The sequence below is a fragment of the Terrapene carolina genome, unplaced genomic scaffold, assembly GCF_002925995.2.
Source record: "Terrapene carolina triunguis isolate 2854851 unplaced genomic scaffold, T_m_triunguis-2.0 Scaffold111, whole genome shotgun sequence".
Classification (NCBI taxonomy): domain Eukaryota; kingdom Metazoa; phylum Chordata; order Testudines; family Emydidae; genus Terrapene; species Terrapene triunguis.
In genome coordinates this window covers 7190741-7216687 of record NW_020664462.1, presented here as the reverse complement: position 1 = coordinate 7216687, position 25947 = coordinate 7190741, and the positions used below count along the sequence as shown (strand labels likewise).

Here is a 25947-nt window from a genome sequence, read left to right as displayed (position 1 = left end):
AACACTGTAGTATTTAATTTCAGAAAGGGGAACTACACAAAATTGAGGAGGTTAGTTAAACAGAAATTAAAGGGTACAGTGCCAAAAGTAAAATCTCTGCAAGCTGCATGAAAACTTTTTAAAGACATAATAGAGGCTCAACTTAAATGTATACCCCAAATTAAAAAACAAACAAACAAAAAACATAGTAAGAGAACCAAAAAAAGAGCCACCGTGGCTAAACAACAAAGTAAAAGAAGCAGTGAGAGGCAAAAAGCCATCCTTTAAAAAGTGGAAGTGAAATCCTAGTGAGGAAAATAGAAAGGAGCATAAACTCTGGCAAATGAAGTGTAAAAATATAATTAGGAAGGCCAAAAACAAATTTGAAATATAGCTAGTCAAAGACTCAAAAAGTAATAGCAATTTTTTTTTAAGTGCATCAGAAGCAGGAAGCCTGCTAAACAACCAGTGGGGCCACTGGACGATCAAGATGCTAAAGGAGCACTCAAGGACGATAAGGCCATTGTGGAGAAACTAAATGAATTCTTTGCATTGGTCTTCACAATTGAGGATGTGAGGGAGATTCCCAAACCTGAGCCATTCTCTTTAGGTGACAAATCTGAGGAACTGTCCCCAGATTGAGGTGTCATTAGAGGAGGTTTTGGAACAAATTGATAAGCTAAACAGTAATAAGTCACCGGGACCAGTCACCCAAGAGTTCTGAAGGAACTCAAATGTGAAATTGCAGGACTACTAACTGTAGTCTGTAAACTATCATTTAAATCAGCTTCTGTATCAAATGACTGGAGGATAGCTAATGTGACGCCAATTTTTTAAAAGGGCTCCAGAGGTGACCCTGGCAATTACAGGTCGGTAAGCCTGACTTCACTACCAGGCAAATTGGTTGAAACTATGGTAAAGAACAAAATTTTCAGATGCCTAGATGGGCATAATTTGTTGGAGAATAGTCAACATGTTTTTTGTAAAGGGAAATCATGCCTCACCAATCTACTAGAATTCTTTGAGGGGGTCAACAAGCATGTGGACAAAGGGGGTCCAGTGGATATAGTGTATTTAGATTTTCAGAAAGTCTTTGACAAGCAGGGGTGCTGGAACAATTGTTATAGTGGGGATGCTGAGAGCCATTGAACCAAACTGTAAACCCTGTATATGCTGGAAAGCACTTCAAGCCAGGGGGTGCTGCAGCACCCTCCATACCCCTAGTTCCAGCACCTATGTTGACAAAGTCCCTCACCAAAGGCTCTTAAGCAAAGTAAGCAATCATGGGATAAGAGGGAAGGTTCTCTCATGGATTGGTATCTAGTTAAAAGATAGAAAACAAAGGGTAGGAATAAATGGTCAGTTTTCAGAATGGAGAGAGGTAAATAGTGGTGTCCCCCAAGGGTCTGTACTGGGCCCAGTCCTATTCAACATATTCATAAATGATCAGGAAAAAGGGGTAAACAGTGAGGTGGCAAAATTTGCAGATGATACAAAACTACTTAAGGTAGTTAAGTCCCAGGCAGACTGCGAAGAGCTACAAAAGGATCTCTCAGAACTGTGTGACTGGGCAACAAAATGGCAGATGAAATTCAATGTTGATAAATGCAAAGTAATGCACATTAGAAAACATAATCCCAACTATACATATAAAATGGTGGGGTCTAAATTAGCTGTTACCACTCAAGAAATAGATCTTGGAGTCATTGTGGATAGTTCTCTGGAAATATCCACTCAAAAAGTGCACTGGCAGTCAAAAAAGCAAACAATGTTGGGAATCATTAAGAAATGGATAGATAATAAAACAGAAAATATCATATTGCCTCAGAAAAGGGCAACACAAATGCTTAGGGGTATGGAATGGCTGCCATATTAGGAGAGATGAAAAGTCCCAGTTTGACAGAGTTCCCCAGGTTGACTATGCATTGTGTGAAGAAGTACTTCCTTTTGTTTGTTTTAAACTTTCTGCCTATTAATTTCCTTTGGTGACCCCTAGTTCTTGTGTTACGAGAAGGAGTAAATAACACTTCCTCATTTACTTTCTCCACACCAGTCATGATTTTATAGACCTCTTTCATATCCCCCCTTACTTAATCGTCTCTTGTTCAAGCTGAAATGTCCCAGTCTTATTAATCTCTCCTCATATGGAAGCTGTTCCATACCCCTAATCATTTTTGTTGCCCTTTTCTGAACCTTTTCCAATTCCAATATATATATATATTTTGAGCTGGGGCGACCACATCTGCATGCAGTATTCAAGCTGTGGGCGTAGCATGGATTTGTAATAGATGGTGAAAGGACCTTTATTCCCTGCTGAAGGGAAAACACACTGTTCCGGCTTCCTCTAGATTCTGTTTCATTTCTCACTGTGCCAAGTAAAGGAAGGATGCTGCTTTTTATGCAGCTGGGGGCCCAATCCTATGAGGGGCTGAATGCTCCCTATCTGTCTAACCGTCCAAGTTATTATACTGCATTCATCATCGAGGTGTTTAGCTTCCTGCAGCTCCCACTAAAGTCATGCATGGCTCTGGGAAAGGCACATAACAGGGAAGAGAGTGAATTACTGTGTAAACAATAACTTGGTGCCATGCGTTTATTATGCCCTCCTGCTGTAGCTAGCGCTACCTGCTGTGGTCTTCGCGGCTCCCCAATGAGGGCAGAGCTGATCAAAGGGATCTGCACTTCAAAGGTTTGCTTTAGTGGTTTTCAGAAACCAGGGACTTCATTTGCTGTACTCCATGTGGCCACGCTTCCAAAGCCCTGAGGGGCGGAGGAGGTTGAGCTGTCACTTTCTCTCAAGCCTGGCATCCCATCTGAAGCAGCTGGATTTGTTTCCTAGAATGCATGAGGCCTTGTTTGAACAAGAATTGCTTTCAAAGCCACACTCCAGGAGTGGTATAGCTATTTCGGTCGGTGGCTCCATGGAATGGGCAAAGTGTTGTCGTTGAACTCCAGTGGATATTAGAGTGCTGGGGTCTCAGCCTGGTACTGCAGGGAACAGCGCCATTCGTGCCCCTTGCCTGGCTGACTTGAATATTTAAGCAAACGCTGGTGAGAAGGTGGTCCCTTCCATTGCTAAGTATCTGTGCGCTTCATTAACCTCCATGGGATCAAGGAGTGTGGCTTGTACTCAAGAGGAAATTCACTCCTAGAGGAGAGCAGGGGGCAGTACCTCAGAAGTGGCCGCCGGTACCGGCCCGTATGCAGCCGACGTTAAAGTGCTTCTGCGGCAGCGCTTTAAGGACCCTTTAATGTCGCTGCCCCTTTTGCCTCCTAGGGACCCTACCGGCAGTACTGCCAGCGACTGGGGGCGGAGGGGGGGAGCATAAAAGGGGCAGCTGCCCTGGGGCCCAGCAATTTAAAAAGGCCCAGGGCTCCTAGCCACTGCTACCATGGCAGTAGCCGGAGCCCTGGGCCCTTTTAAATAGCCACCAGAGCCCTGAGTGGCATGGGCCAGGCAGCACGGATGGGCTGACTGGGGGAGGCTGACCCCCAACCCCACCCTTTCCGCCTGAGCCCCTGTCCCTTCCGCCCGCGGCCTAGTCCCTTCCGGAGGCCTGGAGTCGGGCTTCCGTATCGATAAGTCTTCTACGTTACTTTCACCCCTGACTGGCTGTCTGTTTATATTATTTGTATTACGGTGGCGACTGAGGACCCCAATGAAATCAGGCTGTGTTGTTCTAGTACCTACATATACTAAGAGACGGACCTTGCCCCACAGAACTTGCAATCTAGATGGAGACAAGAGAGAGGGGAAAGGAATATTGTCATTCCCGTTTGACAGATGGAGAATCGACTCACAGAGACTCTGACTTGCCCAAGGACATACATTCAGTCTGTGGCAAAGCTGGGAATTGAACCTAGATCTTCCTGAATCTCAGACTAGTGTCTTAACTATCATTTATTTATCTTGTTGTGGTAGCACCGAGCAACCCCACCCATGGATCAAGTCCCCATTGTGCTAGGTGTCGTACACACAAAGAACAAAAAGTTGGCCCCTTCCCCAAAAAGCTTACAATCTAAGTATTGGACCATCCTTTCTCACCAATGTGTTTTGTGACTGGAGATCTTGCCTCGAAAACCAGTATCTTTCTTTCATAGCTTGTTTCCCCCCTGTTCTCCCGCCTTCTAAAACAACAGCACATAATATCTCAGAAAGATGGAAGCAACTGAATTGCAGCACCAGGCCTGTTCTGAGATGCATCTCTCTGATGCTGAAGCTCTCTAGGTTTCCAGGTGTCATAGATGGGAATAATTTTCTTTACCAAGCAAGGCAACAGAAAAGGAAATATTCACCAAAGTCTGGTGAGCTTTAGCCTTTGCAAGCTTGCTTATTGTGGCACAGATTTGCTGGAGAGACTGACAGATCCTTATCTGGGACATCACTGTAGACTTGCCGAGTCTGCTCACTGAAGAAGAGGCCATTAGTTTCAGAAAGGCAGTGCAGATTGCATGGGAAAATAATAATAAAGACTCCAACATAGATGGCTAGCGAAGATCACTTGGCTCATCCAGTCTGCATCCCTCTTCGATTTTGCTGCAATTCTGACCATCTCTCTTGCTGGTTGCCAAAGTTACAGGAGACGGTTTTATGTTCATATCAAATTCATGTGTTTCCCCCCCCCCTTCAGCTTCAAGCAGTTGTCCACTTGTTTCCACTTTCTCAGATAACTCCCTTCCTTTGTTCATTTTGTTACTTTGATTTTATTGAAAGAGGGGAAGTCTTGGGAAAGGCATGGCCATTTGTGTCTAGGAGGCAGAATGGTCTGGTGTTGGGAGACATTGGTTTCATTTCCAGTTTGTTACTCAATGCTGGATGAGTCCCTTAGGGCATATTCTTCAGAGGTGCTCTCCCCTTTGGCCTCAGTTGGCATTGTTGATAGGTGATAACGTTGTTAGTTTGTTGTTGAAAGCACTTCTGAAAAATCAGGTCCTTAACTTCTCAGCACCTCAATTTGCTCCTTTGGTTCATGGCATAGTGATACTTTGATCAAACGCTCTAGGTAAGCATTTTTCCACCATATATAAATCCAGTTTACTTAGTGCCTCCTCATTATTTTTTCCTTCTAATCTATAGTTCTAATTTCCCGTACTCATTCTTTTCCTCCAGCTTTTTTTCCTATATTCTTCCTAAGTTTTAGGGATCAGAGTTATGCTCGACATTCCAGGTATGTTGACAAGTGAATGAGCCCCTCTTGATGGTACCACAAAAGAAACACAGATTTGTCTTGCAAATGTACCACTTCCCAGATTGCCTGTGCACACAGCTTGCTTACAGCTCAGTATCCTGACCCTCAGGCACCATTTGTGCATACAGAAGGGTAATCAGGTCTAATTGTATTCTTAAGGGGTCCTCGACCACTCAGAGCCCATAGGCTTCATAGAGGAACAGCACTACTAGGAACCTTACTGCCTAGCCACCAGCAATAGACTCCACCGTCCAACAGTGGTTTGTGAACACTCCGTAAAATGCCGCTAGAGGAGAAGTACATTATTTTCTCTTAAAGGGGCCTTATGCAACTATGTGATCATTATGTAAGGTTGCTTCAGGGCCATGAAGAGTGGCACTCTCACTACCCAGGTTGTGCATTTGATTTCTCTGTATAGTAATATTGGCTCTTTCATTATGGTGGCGCATTGTAGCTTATGTTTTCTTTGCACCATATGAACTGTGCGTTTCTGGTTCTAGAAGCTATGCAAGCAGAACACTTGCTCATAAAAACAACTGCCCACAGATAATTTATCATTAATTCTTTAGTTAGTTAACACATGTATGTTGTGCCGGTAGGTGTGCATGGAGCTTTGCATAGCCATTAAAGAGACAGGTCTCAATTGTCAAAAGTGACTGGTAATTTTTGGGTGCCTGAATCAAGACACTGCAGCGACCTGCTTTTCAGAGGGCAGGTGCTGAGCACTTTTTGAAAATTCAGGCCCTTGGAAGCTGTTTTAGGTTGGGCTCCTGAAAATTGAGGCTCCCAAAATCACTAGCTTGGTAACTTAGAGAATGGTCCTGGTCTAGAGGAGTTTACAATGGCAAGGCTTTGAGATGCTGGGGAAATACCCTAGGGCAAAGGGAGGCCTGGTAGCAGAGGGACATGAAATAAGGTAGTGGGGATGCTATGTATTGTGTTACCCATTGTGTTCCTTTCTTCTAAGCATTATTTTCATATATGGGTGGTTCATGAATTTAGGATTCATCCTGTCCTGGGCCAGACCAGTGGCCAGTACCAGCTGTTTCAGAGGAAGGGGCAAGAGATTTAAGGGTAAAGCAGTAATAACTACATCAGAGGGGGAGGGATAGCTCAGTGGTTTGAGCATTGGCCTGCTAAACCCAGGCTTGTGAGTTCAATCCTTGAGGGGGCCACTTAGGGATCTGGGACAAAATCTGTATTTGGTCCTGCTAGTGAAGGCAGGGGGCTGGACTAGATGATCTTTCAAGGTCCCTTCCAGTTCTAGGAGATGGGATATCTCCATTAATTATAATTATTACAATATTGACATAGGTCACTCCCATAAGGCTACGGTTCCTGGCCTTTTGGAGTAGCTGTATCAATGAACCAGGCCACCACTGTATTTCTTGTCCTGCCTCTACCTTCCTCACCTCACTAATGATGAACTTGGGGCTCAGTATCTGTACAATGGCTCTGGCTTGCATGTTGCTCAGTTAAGCATGCTCTGGACTATGCATCTTAGACTCCTTCAGACTCTCACATACTCAGAGGGCTGGGCCCCCAAGTTCTCTTATAGAGTGAACATGTGTAGCTGAAAAAGGAATGGGTAGCACTGGAGTCCAGCTTAGAGTTCATGAACATGAGCCAAAAGGTGCCTAAGGTGTTGACTCAAGGATCCTTCCCCACTCATTATTCTTCTCCAGGTTCAGCCAGGCACAATTACAGTCCCTGCTAGCACACCTAGGGCAACTGAAAGGGGGTGGAAGGAGACAGATCTGTGGCCCCACTAATCTCTTCACTGACCAGCAGGTGTGGCCAGCCAAGGAGTGAGTACACACTGCACCCTCCTGAGGAGGTGTAGCAGTGAATGTGAAACCCCCTTCAGGCCAGTTTACCAACGTTGCCTCTAGATTCACCTGGGTCTACACCACCCCTAGCATAGGTCAGAGTGTGATTTAAAACGAAAGGGCCGTGAGAGGATCTCGGCTCTAAAGCAAGCTACGCCCTGGTCAGAAATAACTCTGGTCTGTTGACCTTTAGGGGACACATCTATTTGCATGGGGTGCTAAAGGGGGTGGGACGTGGTGAGGTTTAGGTCTGTGGAAGGTTGTGTGTCTTGTGGGGGGCTTCGCTCTGTTGGCTTTGGGATATAGATGGTTGGAATATTTTGAATCTTTTCATCAAAATTTTGAATTTCAACAATTTTCATGAAAAATTTGATCTATTTTCCAACATCTCCATTGTCTGAAGGCATGGAAGAAGGGCTACTAGAGTCTGTGACAGCTGCTCCTTCTTACAGAAATACAAAATAGGCACACTGCAGAACTAAGGAGAAAACCCGAGAAGGAAAAGAAATTCAGTCAAACAGCAGTTGCAAAACTTGGATGTACCAGCTGTAGAACACACCCCACTGGTTGGAAAAGAGTTCTTTACAGTTTCTTTTTGTACATGCTCCTAACACAGTACAGCAACTGAGTGTATTCTTACCTTTGTGATCTCATGAGGCATATTAGTTAGAAAAGGACAACATACATCACAGATACCGCAAAAGGGTAATTAACCCATCTGTGAGGACAAAAGGAAAAGTCTCATTCTATTTTTACTTGGCCTACTAATGCTCCTTAAACACAGTTTTATAAATATTTCCTTGCAATTGACTATTCATGTGCATTAGTTAAGAAAGTCGTGCCACTCCAACTGACTGAAGTTTTTGAGGGTTGTTGACAGAATAATGGCATAAAAGAGAACTGATAGGTGGTGTAGTGGAAAAATTTCTTCTACACAGGAATTTCTGAGTGGATTCTTTGGCCTATATTATGCAGGAAATCAGATAGACTAGTGTTTCCCAAGGTGCGGAGTATGCCCCCTGCAGGCAGGGTATATGGATAGGCCTATTAATTATTCTCCTGTGTCTTAGCTTTCATAAGTCTCTCTAGATGTTATGGTTGTGAAGAAACACATGAAAACCTGACCTGCATATAACCAATGCATCTATGTCTGCCTGAGTTTGCAGAGTGCCTGAAGCACTGACTCTGAGAGGTGTGAAGTGCTCCATTGAGTATAATGGGTGCTAACTCAGATGTCAGTGATGATATTTTAAATGTCAACATTGTTAGCTATTTTACTGCTTATCCAAGCATGTAAGAAAGGAGAGGAAGTATCATATTATAAAGATCTATGGTCTCCACTCATCTTAGATAGACTTAACAAGAGATGGGTGGGGATGAAAGGGTGGGATTTTAAATTTTAAAATTTTGGGAAATGGTGGGATAGATGATCACAATAGTCCCTACAAGCCTTACGGGTCTCTGAGATATAGTGGATTTGGACTTTATAAAAGCTTTGGATAAAGTCCTTTCTGAGAGTCTGCTAAGGAATCTTGTCATGAGATGAGGTGGAGTTTTGTTATGGGTTAGCAACACTTTTTGAAACAAAGTGTCGGGAATAAATAGTGAATATTAAATATGGCAGGCGGTTAATCGTGAGTGTTTTGAGGAGCTAGGCTAGGTCTGCTATTGTTTATACTATTGAAAATCTGAAAGAGGGGGTGGATGGTCAGAAAATTGAGCCAGATTTTCAGCTGATGAAAACTCATGTAGCTCCATTGAAGTCAGTAGTCAATTCAAGATCTGGCCCATTTAGAATAGTTATGTCTAGAGAGGATTTCTTGGAACATCAGAATAATTTTATAAAGCGAGGGGACTAGGAAACACAACAGCTATTGTAGAGGAACGCTAGGTAATGTGCATTTGAAGGAACAATTTGGACTACCCCTGCACTTGTTCGGTTCCTAAATAACTGTAACCACTCAGGAAAAAGACCTACAGTAAGCATAATTGCAGACAGTTGAGTAAAATCATATTATAATGCCATTGCACAAAATGGAATGCAACGTTCAGTTTTGGTCACCATATCTCACGAAAAGGTATAGCACACAACCTGCCATTTGTCTGCACAAAATGCCTCTCAACAGATATCTAAATCACGTACAGGAGTGTAGGTCCTATTGAAAGTCAATTGGATTTGTGCTCCTAACTTACTTAGGTGCTTTTGAAAACCTCAACTTTTATCTGCATTTGGATATCATGGTAATTACAAGGGCAAATTAAGCTTGTAATTGTGCTTGCATTTTTGCATGTGCAATTGCACACAACATTGTTTTTTTTTTAAATTAGGCTCGTAGTAAGATTCATAAAAGTTTATTCCATGCAATATATTTGAATCAAAAATGTTCAAAGAATTATAACACCCAGGTGCTATCAGGTCACAATCACACAAATTAGGAACATCGCAGAACTCTCCTTTTTAACATGGAAATTCCCAGGCCAGAAAACCTAACAGATGGTGATATGTGTAGACTGGTTTCAATTATTTTCAGGCAAAACGACATTCAACATTGTATGAGCTTCTGGCCTCAGTTGCTTGTACTTGGAGAGGAAAGTAGCCAGGGTTCTGAATTGTAAAAGCAGCAGATGTAGTCTCTCCTTCTAATATGGCAGCATTCATCAACTCTAGCTGCTTGGACCATGTCACCGAAACATGTGTCAATCAGAATCTTGAAGTGAACCCAGATGTTAGTTCCACTGGTGGCCATGTTGTCTGGGCCTATCTCAGTTGCCAAATGTGCTCTGACAGTTGCCATGCCTTATAGTCTAATCCATCCCATTCCTTTCTGAGGATCCCCAAACTGTCCCGAATGGCTTTTGACACTAATAGCACTGTCGACTCTTTCCAGCAGGAAACCCTGCTGAAACCGTGGCTATTTGATTAGCACTCCCGTGCCGTAACCCTTCCATCCCCGTGCTTCTGTAGCGAACAAAAGACATTGCAATCAGAAAATTTCACTTAAGGGCTTTGCCATTTAGGGATGGAATAAACAAAGATGAATAAACAAACTGCATTTGTTTCATTTTTTAAAAAAGGCTCAGGGCTAAATCCTCCACTAGCGTAAATCAGTCTAGCTCCATTTACTTCAGTGGCGCTAGGTTGATTTACACCTGCTGAGGACCTGGCTTCAAACTTCCAAACCCCACTAAGTCACTGCTGATAAAGATGATAGAGATGGAAAAACCTAGTATGTTGTCCTTCCCTGCTGCCTTTACAAGATTGTCCCTTAGTCTATATTTTCTAGTGTCCAGTCTAGTTTACTAAGCAATTAGTCATCTACCACTTTCCCACTGGGTGACTCTTGTATAGTACAGCTGATCTTGCTATCAAGAAGGCCTACTTGATGTTCAGTCTAAATACCCCAATATGCCACCCATCAGTGGAATAAGGTTATGGAACAGCCGTCCAGTAGCGGGAGTGGAGGTTAACAACCTGAATGGTTTTAAGATGGAGCTTGATACATTTATTAATGGGATTATATGACACAGTTGCCTGAGATAGTACCAGGAGGTCCCTTCCAGTCCTATATTCCTCAATACTCTTGTATTGCATTATAGCCACCTCTAACCAATTCTCTTCCTTCTCCTACACTTGTAGGTGGTTTCCGTAGACCTCTTTAGTTGTTGCTTAGCCAAGCTGCACATACTTGGTTGCTCTTTTAAAGATGTTCTCACCATAGGTGAGTTCCTGCAGCCCTCGCCTGACCTAAGAGGGAGTCTGAAGGGAATTCCTGAAGCTGCAGGCAACATACTTATGTGCTATGAATTAGGGACCCCACCTCTGCTAGCCCCGATGATGGGATTGGTGTGGTTATACCCAGGGTGTTTTACTTTATATATAAGAGACAGACAGACGGACAGACAATGTGTGTGTTGAAAGTGAATAATTGAAACCCAGTCAATAATACATGCAGTCCCAGCTACCTCTTGTACTATAAGCCATAACAAAGCAGATTGAAATACTTAAATAATTAGGAACCACAGGTTCACATCTCAGCAGTAGATAAACTGAGAGCCATGCAGGTGAATTTTCTTTTGTTACTCGGATGAGACCTAGATAACAGTTTGTCTGCGCTGTACACGGACATGGAAAAATCCCATTAACTCATGGTCCTGTCAGAGTAGGATTGTTCCAGATAATATATTAGAATTCCCTCCATTGCTTTGTCCCGTACATTTTTCACTGGTTTAACCTGTGAAAGCACCATTGCTTATCTTGGAGGAAACTATTCCAATCTCAATAGACCTTAGTTGGATTTTTTTTTTCCTGGTATGCAACCTCGTTTTTCTTTTAGCAGCTTCATCCCTTGGCTTTAGCTAAACAATCCCTCTCACTGCTTAGTTCTTACACCTGGCGATACTTGTAGACTATCACCACATATGAGCCCCTCTAGTCATCATTTGGCCAAACTAAGCTTTTTTTTAGTTGCTCCTTGTGCATTAGTCACTTCACCCTCTGTTGTTGTTGCTCTTCCATGAATTTCTTCTGCTTCATCAATGAGATTGAGTTGCCCAGGCATTCACATGGTATTCGTTTCACCAGGACTTACTTGATGTGCTCTTTGTATCTGTAACTTTACAATGTTATTAATACTATTTGTAGCGCTATTATTTTATTTATTATCTATTTGTATTATAGTAGAAACTAGACCCTCCAATTTTGATCAGGGCCCAGTTGTGCCAGGTACCATACATGAACAGAGTAAGAAATATTCCTTGCCTTGAAGAGTTTACAAGAGTAGGCAAGACAGATAGATGGTGGGAGAAAGATGGGGAACTGAAACAAAGAGAGATTAAATGACACAGAAAATTTACAGCAAAACTGAAAATTGAACCAACATGTCCCAAGTCTGTTTAGTGCCTTAACCACAAGACCATCCTCTTCTTTGTCTCGCTCTGATCTTGTTTGTCCGGATCCAGCCAAGAAAGGCAAATATTGTTTTGGTATCAATCCAAAAGCCAGTCCACCCTAAAAATGACACTCCCAACACTGACACCCCTTCTACTGATCATAAAATCATTTAAATAAAACAAAACCTCCAAACCCTACCCCAAGCAGAGTTCTGATCCTGTAAAGGGAGAAGTTCCAGACACTCCATAATATCCACTAAAGTCTTCACTATTTCTCGGGATTTTACATGAAGGGTGCATTAGGTACTGTGGTGAGGGGTGTCATTAGAAAACTTAAGGTAGATAAATGGATTTCTATGTATCTATGAGGTTGCCCATCACCGTGATATCTGCGTGCCAGTCTAAATGCTGATCCTGGTCACTATAGTTATGGTATCATTGTCATCCCTATATTTTTCTGCATGACGGTTTTCCAGATGTCCCTCATTCCATCATATTGGTTTATCATTTTTGAAATAGAGATACTCAATATATATTTCCAAGAAGGGGAATGAAAACACCCATTTCTCTTATAAATGGAGTGTGCATTATGGAAATGTTTGAGTTGAATGGCTTCCGGCGATTAATTTAAGCGTGTGCTGCTCTATTGTTTTCCTTCCTACCATGGGTTCCCTATGGAAAAAAGTGAGCAGAGATCAGTTCTAGCCATTAACCGGGGTTTCAAACAGGAGGCCTTTACAAAGAGTGACTGCTGTGCAGTTTTTCTGCTTGCCTTGTTGTAGACTCCTACCGCATATTAAAAAAAAAAAAGTCAAAGGCAGGGGAAAAAATACACAATAAAATAAAGCTGGAAAATAGTCATGTGTAGAGATGTGCAAATAGATTTTTTTTTTTTGGCTCACTGGCTGTATCAAAAAATATTGTTTCAGGTCACCGAACAAAATATTTCGTTTAACCCAAAACAAAATGTTTCATTTAGCTTTAGCGCTTTAACCTTTAAAAATAAATAAATAAAACTGAAGAAAATTTTGGGAAAAAAATCATTTTGAATTAAAAAAAAAAAAGGTTCATTCTGAAAAAGTCAAAATGAAACATGTCAATTGTTCTGGAAAAATGTTTATAGATTTTTCGAATCAAAACAACTTGATGAATTTTACACCAATTTGTGTATTTCTGTCAACACGGGGTTTGCATTTTCAGTGAAAAACAGTTTTACCCGAAAAAGTTCAGCCCTGCTCTAGGCGAGTGTGTGTGTATATGTGTGTGTGTGTGTGTGTGTGTGTGTAAGACATGGCAAGAGGATTGGTTTCAAAATGTGGTTGAAGGAATTCTGACAAATCATGTTTGTTTTTTAAAGCCAGATAATGGGGGTGTCTTAGGTTCACCGGGGGACTGTTCTGTTTTCTTAAGTGCTGTGTAAAGCTGATTGGTTTGGAATACTGGAGAGCAGGGTGAACGGATGGTTTAGAGTTGAATTGGGGGATAGGCAGCCCTTGACTCTAGATTGCTCTTAACTCTACATCAGCCAGGGGGAATTTTGCATGGATGGACGCTGGCAATGCCATGAATTCTTATTGAATTTAACATGTGCAAGCTTCCACCCATGTGGATTCAGTTGGAGAATCGGGGCCCTGGGTCATGAGAAACTGAAAGTTGTCCTTGTCTAATGCCTAGGTGACTAGATTTGGAAGTCTCAATCCAGTTTGTGATGGGCAGGTTTCCATGGCTCACTTGCACAAAAACCTAGCCACTTTGTTGGCCTTCTCTACAGAGAGGCCGGGGAATGGAGAACACACACACTGCTAACATAGGGCTGTAGGGAAATTTTCCACTGTCTGTGAGAAACATGGTGTGGCACTACATAGAGGACTCCAGCCTCTAGCAGTGTTGGTTCATCATCTCTTTAAAGTAATTACAATAATAGAGTCCTGATGGCCATTATTTTAACACAGAGCATCCATCCATCCATCCATCCATCATGTAACTAGCATATTTCTAATGCATGCATTACCATGGTAACTAAATGCCATGCAGGTCAGTAAGTCATCAGCAGCTCTTCAATCTTCTCCCACACTTTCCTCCCAATATCCCTCATGTCTTGCAGTAAGAGGGTAGAGATCCGTCTCCATACCCCTCTCTGGGCTTCTCTGCCAAGGCTGCCCACAGGAGAACCAATTACCAGCTAACAATCTGAAATCCAATCTGAGCCATTGCCTCTGCCTGGCTCCCATGTACACAGGCTCCTTTTAATGGAGTGACTCTTATTTTCCACCTCCTCACCGCTAAATGTCAGGATGGACTTTCTGTCCTCCTTGGCTGAGGTCTTATCTCTCTCTCATTATTTGATAAAACACCAGGAAGACAGTGGAGAAGTAATTAAATTCAGTACCTGAGCAGAGAGCGAGGTGAAGGCGGGAGGGAAGAGAGGGAGGAGGGTGAGTATGGAGAGTTTTTTGTGAATCATTTTTCCTCCTCCATTTAGTTGAGGCCTGGACTGAGATGACTAATGTAGGAAGACAGGGTTTTTGTTTTTTTTTTAAATGAAAGGCTCTCGGCTTCCTGAATGCTGATATTTTGCCAGCAAGCTGCAGTCAAGGTTGAAATTGGAAGGAATATTGAACAGCCCTCGATTGGAGAGTTATTTCATATTTATCTTTGTCATTCATTTATTTATCTTGTTGCTTGCAACCCGTTTCCCTCCCCATCTTCCTTTTATTTCTCCTTTTACTAGACTTAGCCCACACTTTTTTCTGCATTCTTTTCTTTTGTAACAATAACTGTTTTCCTCCTCACAACATGTATGATTCTGGTATTCATTTTTTAATTCTTTCCTTTTTTCTCCCCTCATGTATATCGTTTTTGTGTTATCTTCGATCCCTCTGTTAGATTTTCCCTTTCCCCCCCTCTTTTTTTGGTCATGTTAGTGAATGGTATGCCAAACTGAGGGCCCAGGGAAATTGTGTCTTCCATATATCTCCAGAGAACTAGGGCCAGATTCCCAGCTGCTGTCAATTGACATAGCTGGTGATGACTTCACTGGATCTAAGAGTCTAGCCCGTTGATTCAGCTCAAGAAGTGAAAGTTCCCCAGTACGTCCATCAGGGGACTCAGTCCAGTCCTTGGGTAGTTCAGTGTTCATGCCCCTTCAGTCCCTGGCCTTGTACCAGTTGTTACATTCAGTCCCTTTACTTATTTTTGGAGGTGTTTAGCTTTTATCATTTACATTGTTTCAGTAGTTGCCTTTGTTCCAAATTATTGGTAGCACAATAGTGTCCATGCCCCCTCCCCCATTCAAGGATCAGGACCCTGTTGTACTAGGAGCTGTATGCACCAGTAACAAGAGGTTGGCTCTTGACTTTCACAGCTCACAATCTAGGTATTGTAACCTCTGTTCCAGGCCTGTTCCTCTTTCCGGCAACTCTCCTTCTTATTTCTCATTATTATAATCCTCATACTGTTTCGTTGCAGAGACCTGAGCTGTGTCTTGAAGACAGCGACACTGGGATCGGCAGATGGTGTGTGCTTGAGCCACAAGAACAGCTCTAAGTTGCTACAGATTGGCTACATATCGATTAGGAGAAGATGGCCATCTCCTTGAAGATCTGCTTCTTCACTCTTGTGCTCCTTCCTCTGGTATGGAATCCCAGGAACAATGGGTGCATGTCTCTATCATGGCGTACTGCGGGTGCATGTTTTTTAAATGCATGGGGTTGTCAGCCCACACTAGGAGAAGGGCCTGTTACTGACAATGGTTGATGGTGCTCCAGCTTCCCCCTTAGCTGCTATTAAACCACTTTCAGCGTCTAGGGCAGATGGGGGTAGAATGATGCTCACCGCCCTTTTTGTAAATGAGAAGAAGGCAGGGTCATAAAGGAACATGGTCAGGGTTAAAACAGCAGTCAAGATTGTGACGAGCCACTCATGTTTTTGGAGGCCTCCATTTTTGGATGCTCAACTTGAGACAACCTAAAATGGGGCCTGCTTTTTAGAAAGTCCTGAGCACCCGCCCTTTTGAAAACCATGGCTTTAAGGTGTGTCAAGCTGGGCACCCAAAGGCACTAGTCACTTTTTAAAGACTCTTGAGCTGTATTCAAGAATTATAGGTATCACGAGATCTGTGGGTGAAAGATGCTCGGTAAGGATGTAGCTGTAGCAAATTACTTACAGCTACTGCCACACTGCTTCATGCATTTCAGTTCAGCTCCTTACTAGAGTAGTGACTTCTTAGGACTTCTCAGAAACAGGACCGGCTCCAGGGTTTTTGCCGCCCCAAGCGGCGAAAAAAAGAAAAAAGCCGCGATCGCGATCGGCGGCAGCTCCACCGTGCCGCTTTCTTCTTCGGCGGCAATTTGGCGGAAGGTCCTTCCCTCCGAGAGGGACGGGGACCCTCCGCCGAATTGCCGCCGAAGAGCCCGACGTGCCGCCCCTTCCCCTTGGCCGCCCCAAGCATCTGCTTGCTCAGCTGGTGCCTGGAGCCGGCCCTGCTCGGAAAACATTACATAGAGCGAGTCCATGGGATATATTGTGTTTAAACCCTGAATCCCAGCCTTATTAATAGCTCCCAGTAACTTTTGAATACAGAATGCTACACAGTTGCTTAGATATTTACATTTTAATGCATCCAGACAAGCTGAGCATTTTAAAAGGCTACTTAAAATCAGATTATGTAATGTAGTCAAGGAGTTTGACTATCTTTTGTATAGACATTTTGCTGCTATACGATGGATTTACAACATCTGTATCACAAGGTACAGCACGCAGCATACCATTGATACTCCTTTATTTAAAAGAATGTACATTCTTTTGCCTCGGGTCTTCTTCAGAGATTATTTTCACACTCCAAATGCAGAGTTTATCAGCTGGATTCTTCGGATTGGAATGAAAACTGTAGTATGCTTCAAAAATTTGGCATAGTCAGCAAACACAAACGTTTGCTCTGTGAATGCTTCTAGCTAGAAGCACTCAGCCCTCTTGATTGTTGGCTAGTTCGTCTGGTCAGATAGGAAGTCTTCCTTATAGACAAAACACTACAGGTTTGAGATGCAGATGTGACAGCAGCCATGTCCTCTTGGCTGATAAACTGACCTCTGGCAGTAGAGCCTGATGGGAATGCTCAGTGCTTCCCCTCTAGCTCGGAATTTTCTGCTCTCATTAGCTCAGCTCCGAGGTTAATGTTGTGTGAGATATGTAGAGTTGTCTGCCTTTAATGGTGGTTTCTATGCTGGCTTCAAGCAGATACTGAGCCTGTTTATTATTATCTACCAGCTCCTCTTTTCTGGATTCTCCTGTTCACTTCTAGCTGTGCTTCCTACCTTTGTCTCTGCACAGATTTCAACAAAGCTCTTCCTCTTTTTCACGGCTGCTCTCTGGCCTTAAAGACAAAATGCTCTGTTCTAAAAGCATATGGATTATATGTGCAACATTATTATTATTATTATATCCTATATAGTATTGTATTTGGGCAGGGGGAGGAATTCCTTACCTGAATTCCTAATATCAGCTTGGTTGCTACCCTTAGACAAAGGGAGTTGTTGGCAGCACAAGTTATTTTCTCACATAAGCAGTAAGATAGAGGTAACTAGTAATATAAGATGTTAACAAAAATAGAGATGGGCCATGGTCCCTCTGGGATCCAGAATTCAGCTTCTTCTCCTTGTGTGTTAGTGTCCGTGGGAGTTCGTATCTGGGTTTAAATTCAGACTGTTGGAGGCGGGCGTCATTTGGCCAATCCCGGTTTCTGGTTTGGGAAACAGGAAAGCCATGCCAATGGCATCCATCAAATATTGAAACAACACATTTCACTTTCTGTTCCAATGTAAATTAACTTGGATGCTCCAAAGTCCAACTGGCTGGTATAGACAGTAGATGAAACAAGATAGCACACTAGAAGAACATCAGATTATGGGGACATGGAAAGGATATTGTGAATGTACGAGACTATCAAAAAGTGCAGAAAACAGTGAAAAAGAAAGCTACACGGCTCTAGAAACCCACCACTCTCTCCTCCCATGCTGTATCATGGGCATTGGACTGGATATGAACCACAATTCTAAAGATGAAAGAATCTATATTCAACTGCAAAGCTCCAGGGCAAGGCAAGTTTCACTTTGATTCCTTGTTAGTGTGGGTACAGGACTCAAGTAGGCTCTAAAAGGTTCAAAAGAGTGATTAAATGGTGAGCATGCTGTTGTCTCTTAATGTTCTCTTACACCTTACCTCTCTTTCCATAAGAAACTAGGGTCAATTCCCATTGACTTCAGCGGAGGTCAGGATTTATGCCCAGGTTCTCAAAAACTGAGCATTAGTCACTTTTTGAACCTGTGGTCGTATTTTTTAAATAATAAATGTTTAAGGGCTTTTCTACACCAGTGTTTTTCAACCTTTTTTTCAAAATTTCAAACAGAGGCACGGACCCCTTTGGATATCTTAGGCATAGTCTGTGGATCCCAGAGGTCTGCAGACCTCAAGTTGAAAACTGCAGTTCTATGGTAACAACAACCTTTTGCAGACCCCTTAGACATATTCTGTAGACCCCCAGGGGTCCGCAGACCCCAGGTTGAAAACCACTGGTCTACACGGTATGTTAGTGCTCACTAGCTGGGGTGTAAATTTGGGAGCACACCAGCGGGTCATGCACTAACTGGCCCAGGTGGACCCTGCTGGCATGCGAGATAGTCCCATTTCAAACAGCACTACGTTAGCACGTGCCAGCAGGGTCCACCTGGCCAGGTAGTATGCAACATCCCAGGTGGCGTGCACTAATGCATCATGTCACTTGAATGAAAAGAAAATGGCCTCCCTTTCCTGTGTATTTTCTTGAGTGTGGAAATCAGCATGGTAACTTTAAAAAAAAAAAAAATTAACAGCAAGAAGAATGGAATGAGGTCCAATACATGCTATTACAATACCACTGTGGAACACTGAACCGTTAACTTAATGACTTTGAAGGAAAAAAAAAAAAAAAAATCCCCAACTAGGGGTAGTGTCTGTAACCAGTAAAAGAGTTTCACATATTCGAAAGTAAAGAGAGAAACTCCCCGGCTTGAGATTCAGCCCAGCACTGTGACCCCTGGTGTGGGGCTCTGTCCTGCCTAAAGGCATTTTGGGTGAAATCTTGGCTCCATTGAAGGTCGATGGGAGTTCTGCTGTTCACTTCAGTGGGGGCAGGATTTCACACACAGCACTGGAATTGCTCTCCTGGCCAGACACTCACCAGGCTGCTGTTTGGTCCCAATGCACTAGACCTGTGTGCTCTCAAGCATTCCTTCGACACAGCAGGCAGCAGCCCTGTATTTCCCTTTGGCCTTCATGGCATGCATCCTTGGTACAGATGGGGCTCCACAGCTCAGCTGCCCCATGCCCCTAGGACCAGTGCTGAAGCCCCAAGATATGCCAGTCATTTTTCCAGAGCTCGAATCTTGTGGGAACTCTGGGTTTGCAGTTCCCCTTTCTGGGACACGTGATAGTGGAAAAAGCACAAACAAACAAGGTTTGTAAGGGGTTCCAAATGCAATTACTTTTTACTTCGATATCCTGAGAAATACACATTCTAGGCAAAACAATGAAACTACCAATACGCATTTCCCAGCTTCAGCTTTTTGCGCATTCCTGGGTGCTCTCTGGGTTTAGCTCAGAGTCCTCTGGAGTGTCCTGGATCCTTTCTCTCCTCTTGCACATGCCTTCCTCTCCAGATCATGGAGTCTCTCTCTCTCTCTCAAATATTCAGTGAAAGACCATCTCTTTGTCAGGTAACCCCCACTCAGCCGTATCTGGTTATCAAAGCCCCTCCCCAGGTGATCCATTGCTTACATACCTCCCAACTTGAATTCAGATTTGGTGGTTTGACTTATGTGGCAGTTCTCTCTTTTTGTCCTAGGGTGCTCCCTTTAAAAAGGGCAATCATCAATATTTAACAACCCTCTGTGGTTAGCCCTTTGCCACCAGTCGAGATGTTAGGCCAAGGCAGAGGTTAAAAGACATCAGGACCAGCCTTACAATCAAAATGGCGTTGCCAGTCTGACAGAGAGAGAGAGAGAGTCCCTAAAATCAGACAAAATCCAGAAGCTGTACGTAGACAGTGCTCTAACCAGGGGTGGCTCTGTTTTTCGCCGCCCCAAGCAGTCAGGCAGCGGATTCGGTGGCGTTTCTGTGGGTGATCTGCCGGTCCGAAACCGCGGGACCGGCAGATGTCCTGCAGGCATGCCGCCGAAGGCTGCCTGACTGGCGCCTTCGCGGCGACCGGCATGCCGCCGCCCCCGCGGCTTGCCGCCCCAGGCATGCGCTTGCTGCACTGGTGCCTGGAGCCGTTCCTGGCTCTAACCCCCGTCTCATCCAACAGGCAGCTGATGAATTGAAGAGATACAGGAGGTGTTCAAGATGGCAGGACAAGATGGCAAACAAACAGCCTCTTGCACTTGTGCTAGTGAGGCTGGGAGAGGGAACTGAGAGGAGGCTGATGCTAGATAAGATGAGGAATTGGGAAGGACGAGCTCAATGAGATTTGTAGACTCAGATTTTCAAGGCATAATGAAGGGATCATTATGATCATCTAATCCAACCTCCTTCACAACATAGGTCATATAACAGCAGTTCCCAAACTTTTTGTAAGCATGACCCCATTTTAATTAATTATTTCTGTCTGGGACCCCAGACAGCATGGGGGACAGCATTTTGTAGAGCAATATGGAGTCCTCCACACAGCGTGACCTTGCATGCACAGTACATGTGAGGTCACACTGTGCAGATGATGCCACTTTGTAGAGCATAATGGCATCCCCCATGTGATGTGACCTTTCCCGCACCGTGCATGCGAGCTCACGTTTTGCAGAGCAAAAGGGTGTCCTTAGCACACTAGGATTGGTGCAAACCCATCTGCTGATGGCACGATCCCATTCAGTGTTGCGACCCACAGTTTGGGAACTGCTGCCGTAGAATTTCATCCAGTGATTCCTGCATCCAGCCAAATGACTTGTGGTTGAATTAGACCATAGCTTCTTTAAATCATTGCATTAGATAGAGAAATTCTCCACAGACCTTGATACAGAGGCATGTCTAGAGGAATTCCTTAAAAGGTTTTAGGAAGGAGCCATCCGAGGGCCCCCAAAGTGGGAATCTTCTGACAAGATTTTCAAAAACGGACTCTCAATATTGAACATCCAGCAAAGGACACATTTAAAGTGGCCTGATTTCCAGTGGGTTACTGCTCAGAAATTGAGGCCCATTTCACGTGTCTCAGATTGGGCACCCAAAGATTGAAACACCCCAAATCACTAGTCACTTTAAAACAAAAATCTTGTCCCTCATTTTTAAAGGTGAATTTTGTTGTTGTTGTAACAATATATAATAGATCTCGAGCTTCCAGGTGAATGGACTTCCTGGTAAGTGTCAAAAGGCAACAAGCCACTGCTTACTATCTCCTGCATTTCAGTAAGTTGCTATGATCGCTGTTGTGGATAATTAATGATTGACTATGGCTTCTGTAATGAGCGGCACTCGTTTGGGCATAATGAACGACCAGAAGGCAAATCAGGGTTAATAGGGTAGAATACTCGTCTTTTATGCATATCATTTTTCAGTGGCTCTGTACTTGTTGACAGTGCAAGATTTTGCTATAGTCTCCTGCAGGGTTCCAGAGAGGAACATCACTGATTTTTTCTCCCCCTCTCGTTATTGGAAAGACTTATGCCTCAGGTAGAGTTTTTATTATAATTTCTTTGTGTGTTAATTATTCATTCATTTTTCCTCCCTCGAGTTTCCTCTCTCAAGCTGGAGCCTGTGCATATCGCACTAACGTTATTTACACCGTATGCCTTGTTGTGGCTGCAAATTGCTTTGCAATATCTGTACTAGTGGGTTTGCTCTCTGCTTTGACTCTCTGATCAAATGTGACATTGATCCCCTTCACTCCTGGATCTCTCGGCTCTGTACAGTATCAATGTCTGGAGGCCATTCACATTCTCTTGCTGAATTTTACCAGGTTCCTTTCTTAGGTCAGTTGCAGATATCACTGCAAAGTTTTAGAGCAAACTAATTTCCTTCTTACATGCCGCAGACTAAGAGGCCCGGTAAAACGCTTTCTCTCCCACGCCATGCTGCATTGTTTTGCCTTTCCACCCACACAGCTGATATTTGATACATCTCTATGGTACTTGCATGACTCCCATCAGTGTAGTATCTGAGCACCTCACAAGCTTAAATGTCTTTATCCTCACAACCCCCTTGTGAGGCAGGGCTGTTATTCCCAATTTACAGATGTGGAACTGAGGCACATAGAGATTAAGTGACTCGCCCAAGGTCACACAGGAAGTCTGTGGCAAAGCAGGGAATCAAACCCAGATCTCCTGAATCCCAGACTAGCACTCTAACTAGTGGTCAAGTCACTTAGTCTCTCTGTGTCTCAGTGCCCCATCTGTAAAATGGGCATAATAGCCCTGCCTCACAGGAGTGTTGGCATCTCTTGGCATGATGTAAATTCCATAAAGCAGTGGGATGGACTGGATTCATAGTCCTCTTTTATACGTAGAATAAAGCCATCACTGATGAGAAACCAATGTAGCCACACCACTGCAAACCCCAAATGATAGACAAGGAAAGCCATGACTTGCACTGGTTGGGCGTTCCTTGTTTCAAGTCAGGGTGAACTTAACCAGTGCAAGTCATGCCTTTTCTTGTCTACACTTGGAGATTGCACCTGTTCAGCTCATTGACTGAATAATCATGATGGTCCCTTCTGGCCTTAAAGTCTGACTTTCTGCATATTGCAGGCTACAGAACCTCACACTCTCCTGTAATAAGCCCATAACCTCTTTGAGTTACTGATGTCTGGTCCCTGATCGCAGAATCAAGGCTAATACCAAATATAGACAAGGCCATGTGGTCCCCTTCCACTGAGGAGAGGATGAAAGGGAAAAAAATATCCAAAAATTCTCTGCTTATTTCATCCGATGGAAATCCATAAGAGTAAAGCTCATCTGTGCAGGAGACAGAGCTTTTAGAGGCCAGTCCAAGACTGCGGAACAAACTCCTCCAGGAACTAAGGGCCACCACAGACCTCACCACCTTTCACTTCAAGTGCAAAGTGCCTTTCTTTGACCTCCCTTGTAACATAAACACAGAGCAGTGTATACATTAACCCCCAAACCCTACCCAAATCTTCTACTGCATGCACAATTGTCACCTGGGCAGGGTGAGAGAGAGAAAGAGAGAGAACAAGCCGCATGTGACAGATGTTATGCGTTAATGTGATGCGCTACTGGAAGATGCTCAGATACTACAGTGTTGAGGGAGGTAGAAGAGTCTCTACAGAATAGAGTCCTACCACTTTGCCCTCTGCTTGTGGGAGCAATTAGAAGTGACAAAGAAAGGGCAGAGGATGTGCCTCATGGAGCATGAACATCTGGAAACTCCTGGACAGCCGTGCCATGAATTTTGGAAGAGCTGAGCATATCCCTGCTTTTCTAGACTGCTTTTGATCCTGGCAACTTCCCTGATTGTAGAAATGCCCCCCCTCTTTTGGAGGTGGAAGTCAATATTGCTTTGAGAAGCATCATCTGTGGCATGAATTCTGCAGCTGATCCGTGGCCATGGAATACATCTTTAATGGTGTGTGTGTGTGTGTGTACAGTACCTAGGACAATGGGGCCCTGATCCCAGAGTTAGGATGGATACTGAAAAAGTTATTAAACCTCATGCTTCTGGGCTTAAGCCAAATTTCTAACGAGTGGCTTATGTCTATACTGCAGTCATGGAGTGTGACTGCAGTTTGAGTAAACCTACCAGAGCTAGCTTTACTGCTCCCACTACCCAAGCTAGCTAGATTAAAGCAGGTGAGCTTGTACAGCCTGGGTTGAAGCCTGTGCTGCCACCGTTTCACTGCTCTGCTACCTGAGCGAGCTAGATTAACGCTAAAGCTAACACAAGCTGCAATCACACCCCGGCTGCAGTGTAGACCTACTACCCTTAGAGACCAGGAACAGACCTATTGTGGAGGGCAGATTATCCCATATTTGCCTTCTGTGGGGTTCTTGCACTGTTCTCTGAAGCATCTGCTACTAGTGGCTGTCAGAGACAGGCTACTGAGCTAGGTGGATCTCAGGTCTGATCCAGGCACTACTGTAATGCAAACAATAGAGGCATTATTACTAATGGGGTTAAAGTGCTTTTAACATAAATGGATCTGATTTTTGTGTGTCCTCAGCAAGGTCAGAGCTGATGAGATATCATGGATGCTGTCACTTTATCAGATTTATATTCAACCTTGCTCTCATTCCTTTCTTTGACTTGCCTGCATGTGCCTTGTCTTCGTTTGTCCAACCATTCTCTGCACCCTTCAATCCTTTTCTCTCTGCTGTCACTTTCCCTGTCATTTGACTGGGTTTATTTTAGCACACAGCTGCAAATGCAATAGGGGTGTTTTTACTGGAAATGTTAACAAAGTCGTCATAAAATTATTGAGAAAATGGGGTCTTAAAACACGGCTCCTTTGTCTGGTACAAAAAGCACTCGAGAAACAAAGAAATTCATGAGTCACAAAGTTGGATTTGGATTTGAACTGAATCTTAAATGCGACTGCAATGCAGGTGTTTTAACGGTCTGTAATAATTCAATCAGATGTATTTCTTGAGCTAATGCTTGGAGTTTTCTGTGGATGCACTTTGAATGCCACACGGCTTGAAAATCCAGAAGGTAAAATATTCCATTCGATGGTTGATTAGTTAGATTACTGAGATGTGCCTTGGAGTCCCTGATAAAGGAAGGTGTAATTAATGCTCCTTGTATACTAATAGTGAGGTGTGCAAGACTGCAAGGTAAATATAAGCTGGGGGAGGCAGGGAACCTCTACGAGATCAGAGGTCTGTAGCTGTATCTGGCAGCGTCAAGCCTCCATTTACTGAGGTGAGGAAAGGACCCAGACATGTTTTCTCCAATCCTATTGACTGAGAGGAGAGATTGCTAGATCTTTTTAAGGGCACGTTGTCCCCTGACCTTCCTTCTGCTCTCAATAATACACTTACACTTCTGCTCTATCATTTTATTACACTGGGATAAATTCAAATAGGATCATCTAAACTCAGGCTTCTTGTGATTGAAGATAAGGAAGTTCTTTCTAGAGGTATTCTTGGTTGCTTCATTTGCCTAGTTCCTCTTGCTCCCTGCTGATGAATCTTTGAGGACACTCAATTTCCTCTTCTTCCCAACTGTGATGGGCACAAATAAAGGCACTTGTTCTCTTCTCCTCTCCTCTGACCACCTTTGTTTCCTTGCTTGGCTATTACCAGCCAGCCTTGAACCAGTTCTTCTGCCTTTCCTCCATTCAGGTGTTTTTGGTTTCAAGATCTTGTATCCATTAGAAAGGTCGAGGACTCCAAGTGGGGCGGGATATTGTCTGCCACAGGAACCCCTAACACAGATGTGCCTAGGACCCAACCATTTCATATAAATACACTTGTATATCTCCAAGGTCCCCTGCTCAAATAAGAACCAGGGTTGAGCCAGAAGCATATGCATTGCACAGTGGAAAACCTCAGGGAACTAAGTATTATTACTGCTGCTACTTATTGTTATTACCAATGCCATTTTATGTAACACTTCTAGATAGTGCTATAGGGGTACCGAGGAGGAGGAGGCAATCAACAAGACACTGGCGGGGCCCAGAGACATATGCCATTGTGGCTAATAATTGGTCTGGGCACACAACACAAGCGAGGTGGTTCACAGGAAGAAGATAGAACAGGTCTCACCAAAAATTGCTCAGATTGGAGAGTCAAGGTCCAAGAGTCTAGAATAACACAAGCTGAACTATGCCCATGTTCACTGCAGGTTTGTGAATAATTACAGAGCAAAATCAGGTTGCCTAGGAGAGGCCAGTGTTTAAATAAAGTTCAAACAAGACCATGCTAGAAACCACAGGGGGATACTTTGCAGAGGTCATGTAAAGCAGGGAGTTAACATAGGTTTCGCACTCTGTGCACTTATGCAGCATCTTTCATCAGAAGATCTCAAATCTGTATTACTTAATACATAGTATTAGAAGATCATTTTGAGGATTAGAGCACTGGACA

General features: G+C 43.6%; 1 protein-coding gene across 6 annotated transcripts in view; it reads left to right on the top strand.

Annotated features, from left to right (window-relative positions):
* ADCYAP1R1 (ADCYAP receptor type I) overlaps positions 1 to 25947 on the top strand; it is a 171572-nt gene that overhangs the window by 28044 nt on the left and 117581 nt on the right. For all 6 annotated transcript variants that reach the window (XM_026652153.2, XM_026652152.2, XM_024196806.3 and 3 more), the window contains exon 2: positions 15356 to 15520. In XM_026652153.2, coding sequence (XP_026507938.1) covers positions 15470 to 15520 — 51 coding nt within the window. In that variant the 5' untranslated portion in view covers positions 15356 to 15469. The remainder of the gene's footprint in view (positions 1 to 15355; positions 15521 to 25947) is intronic.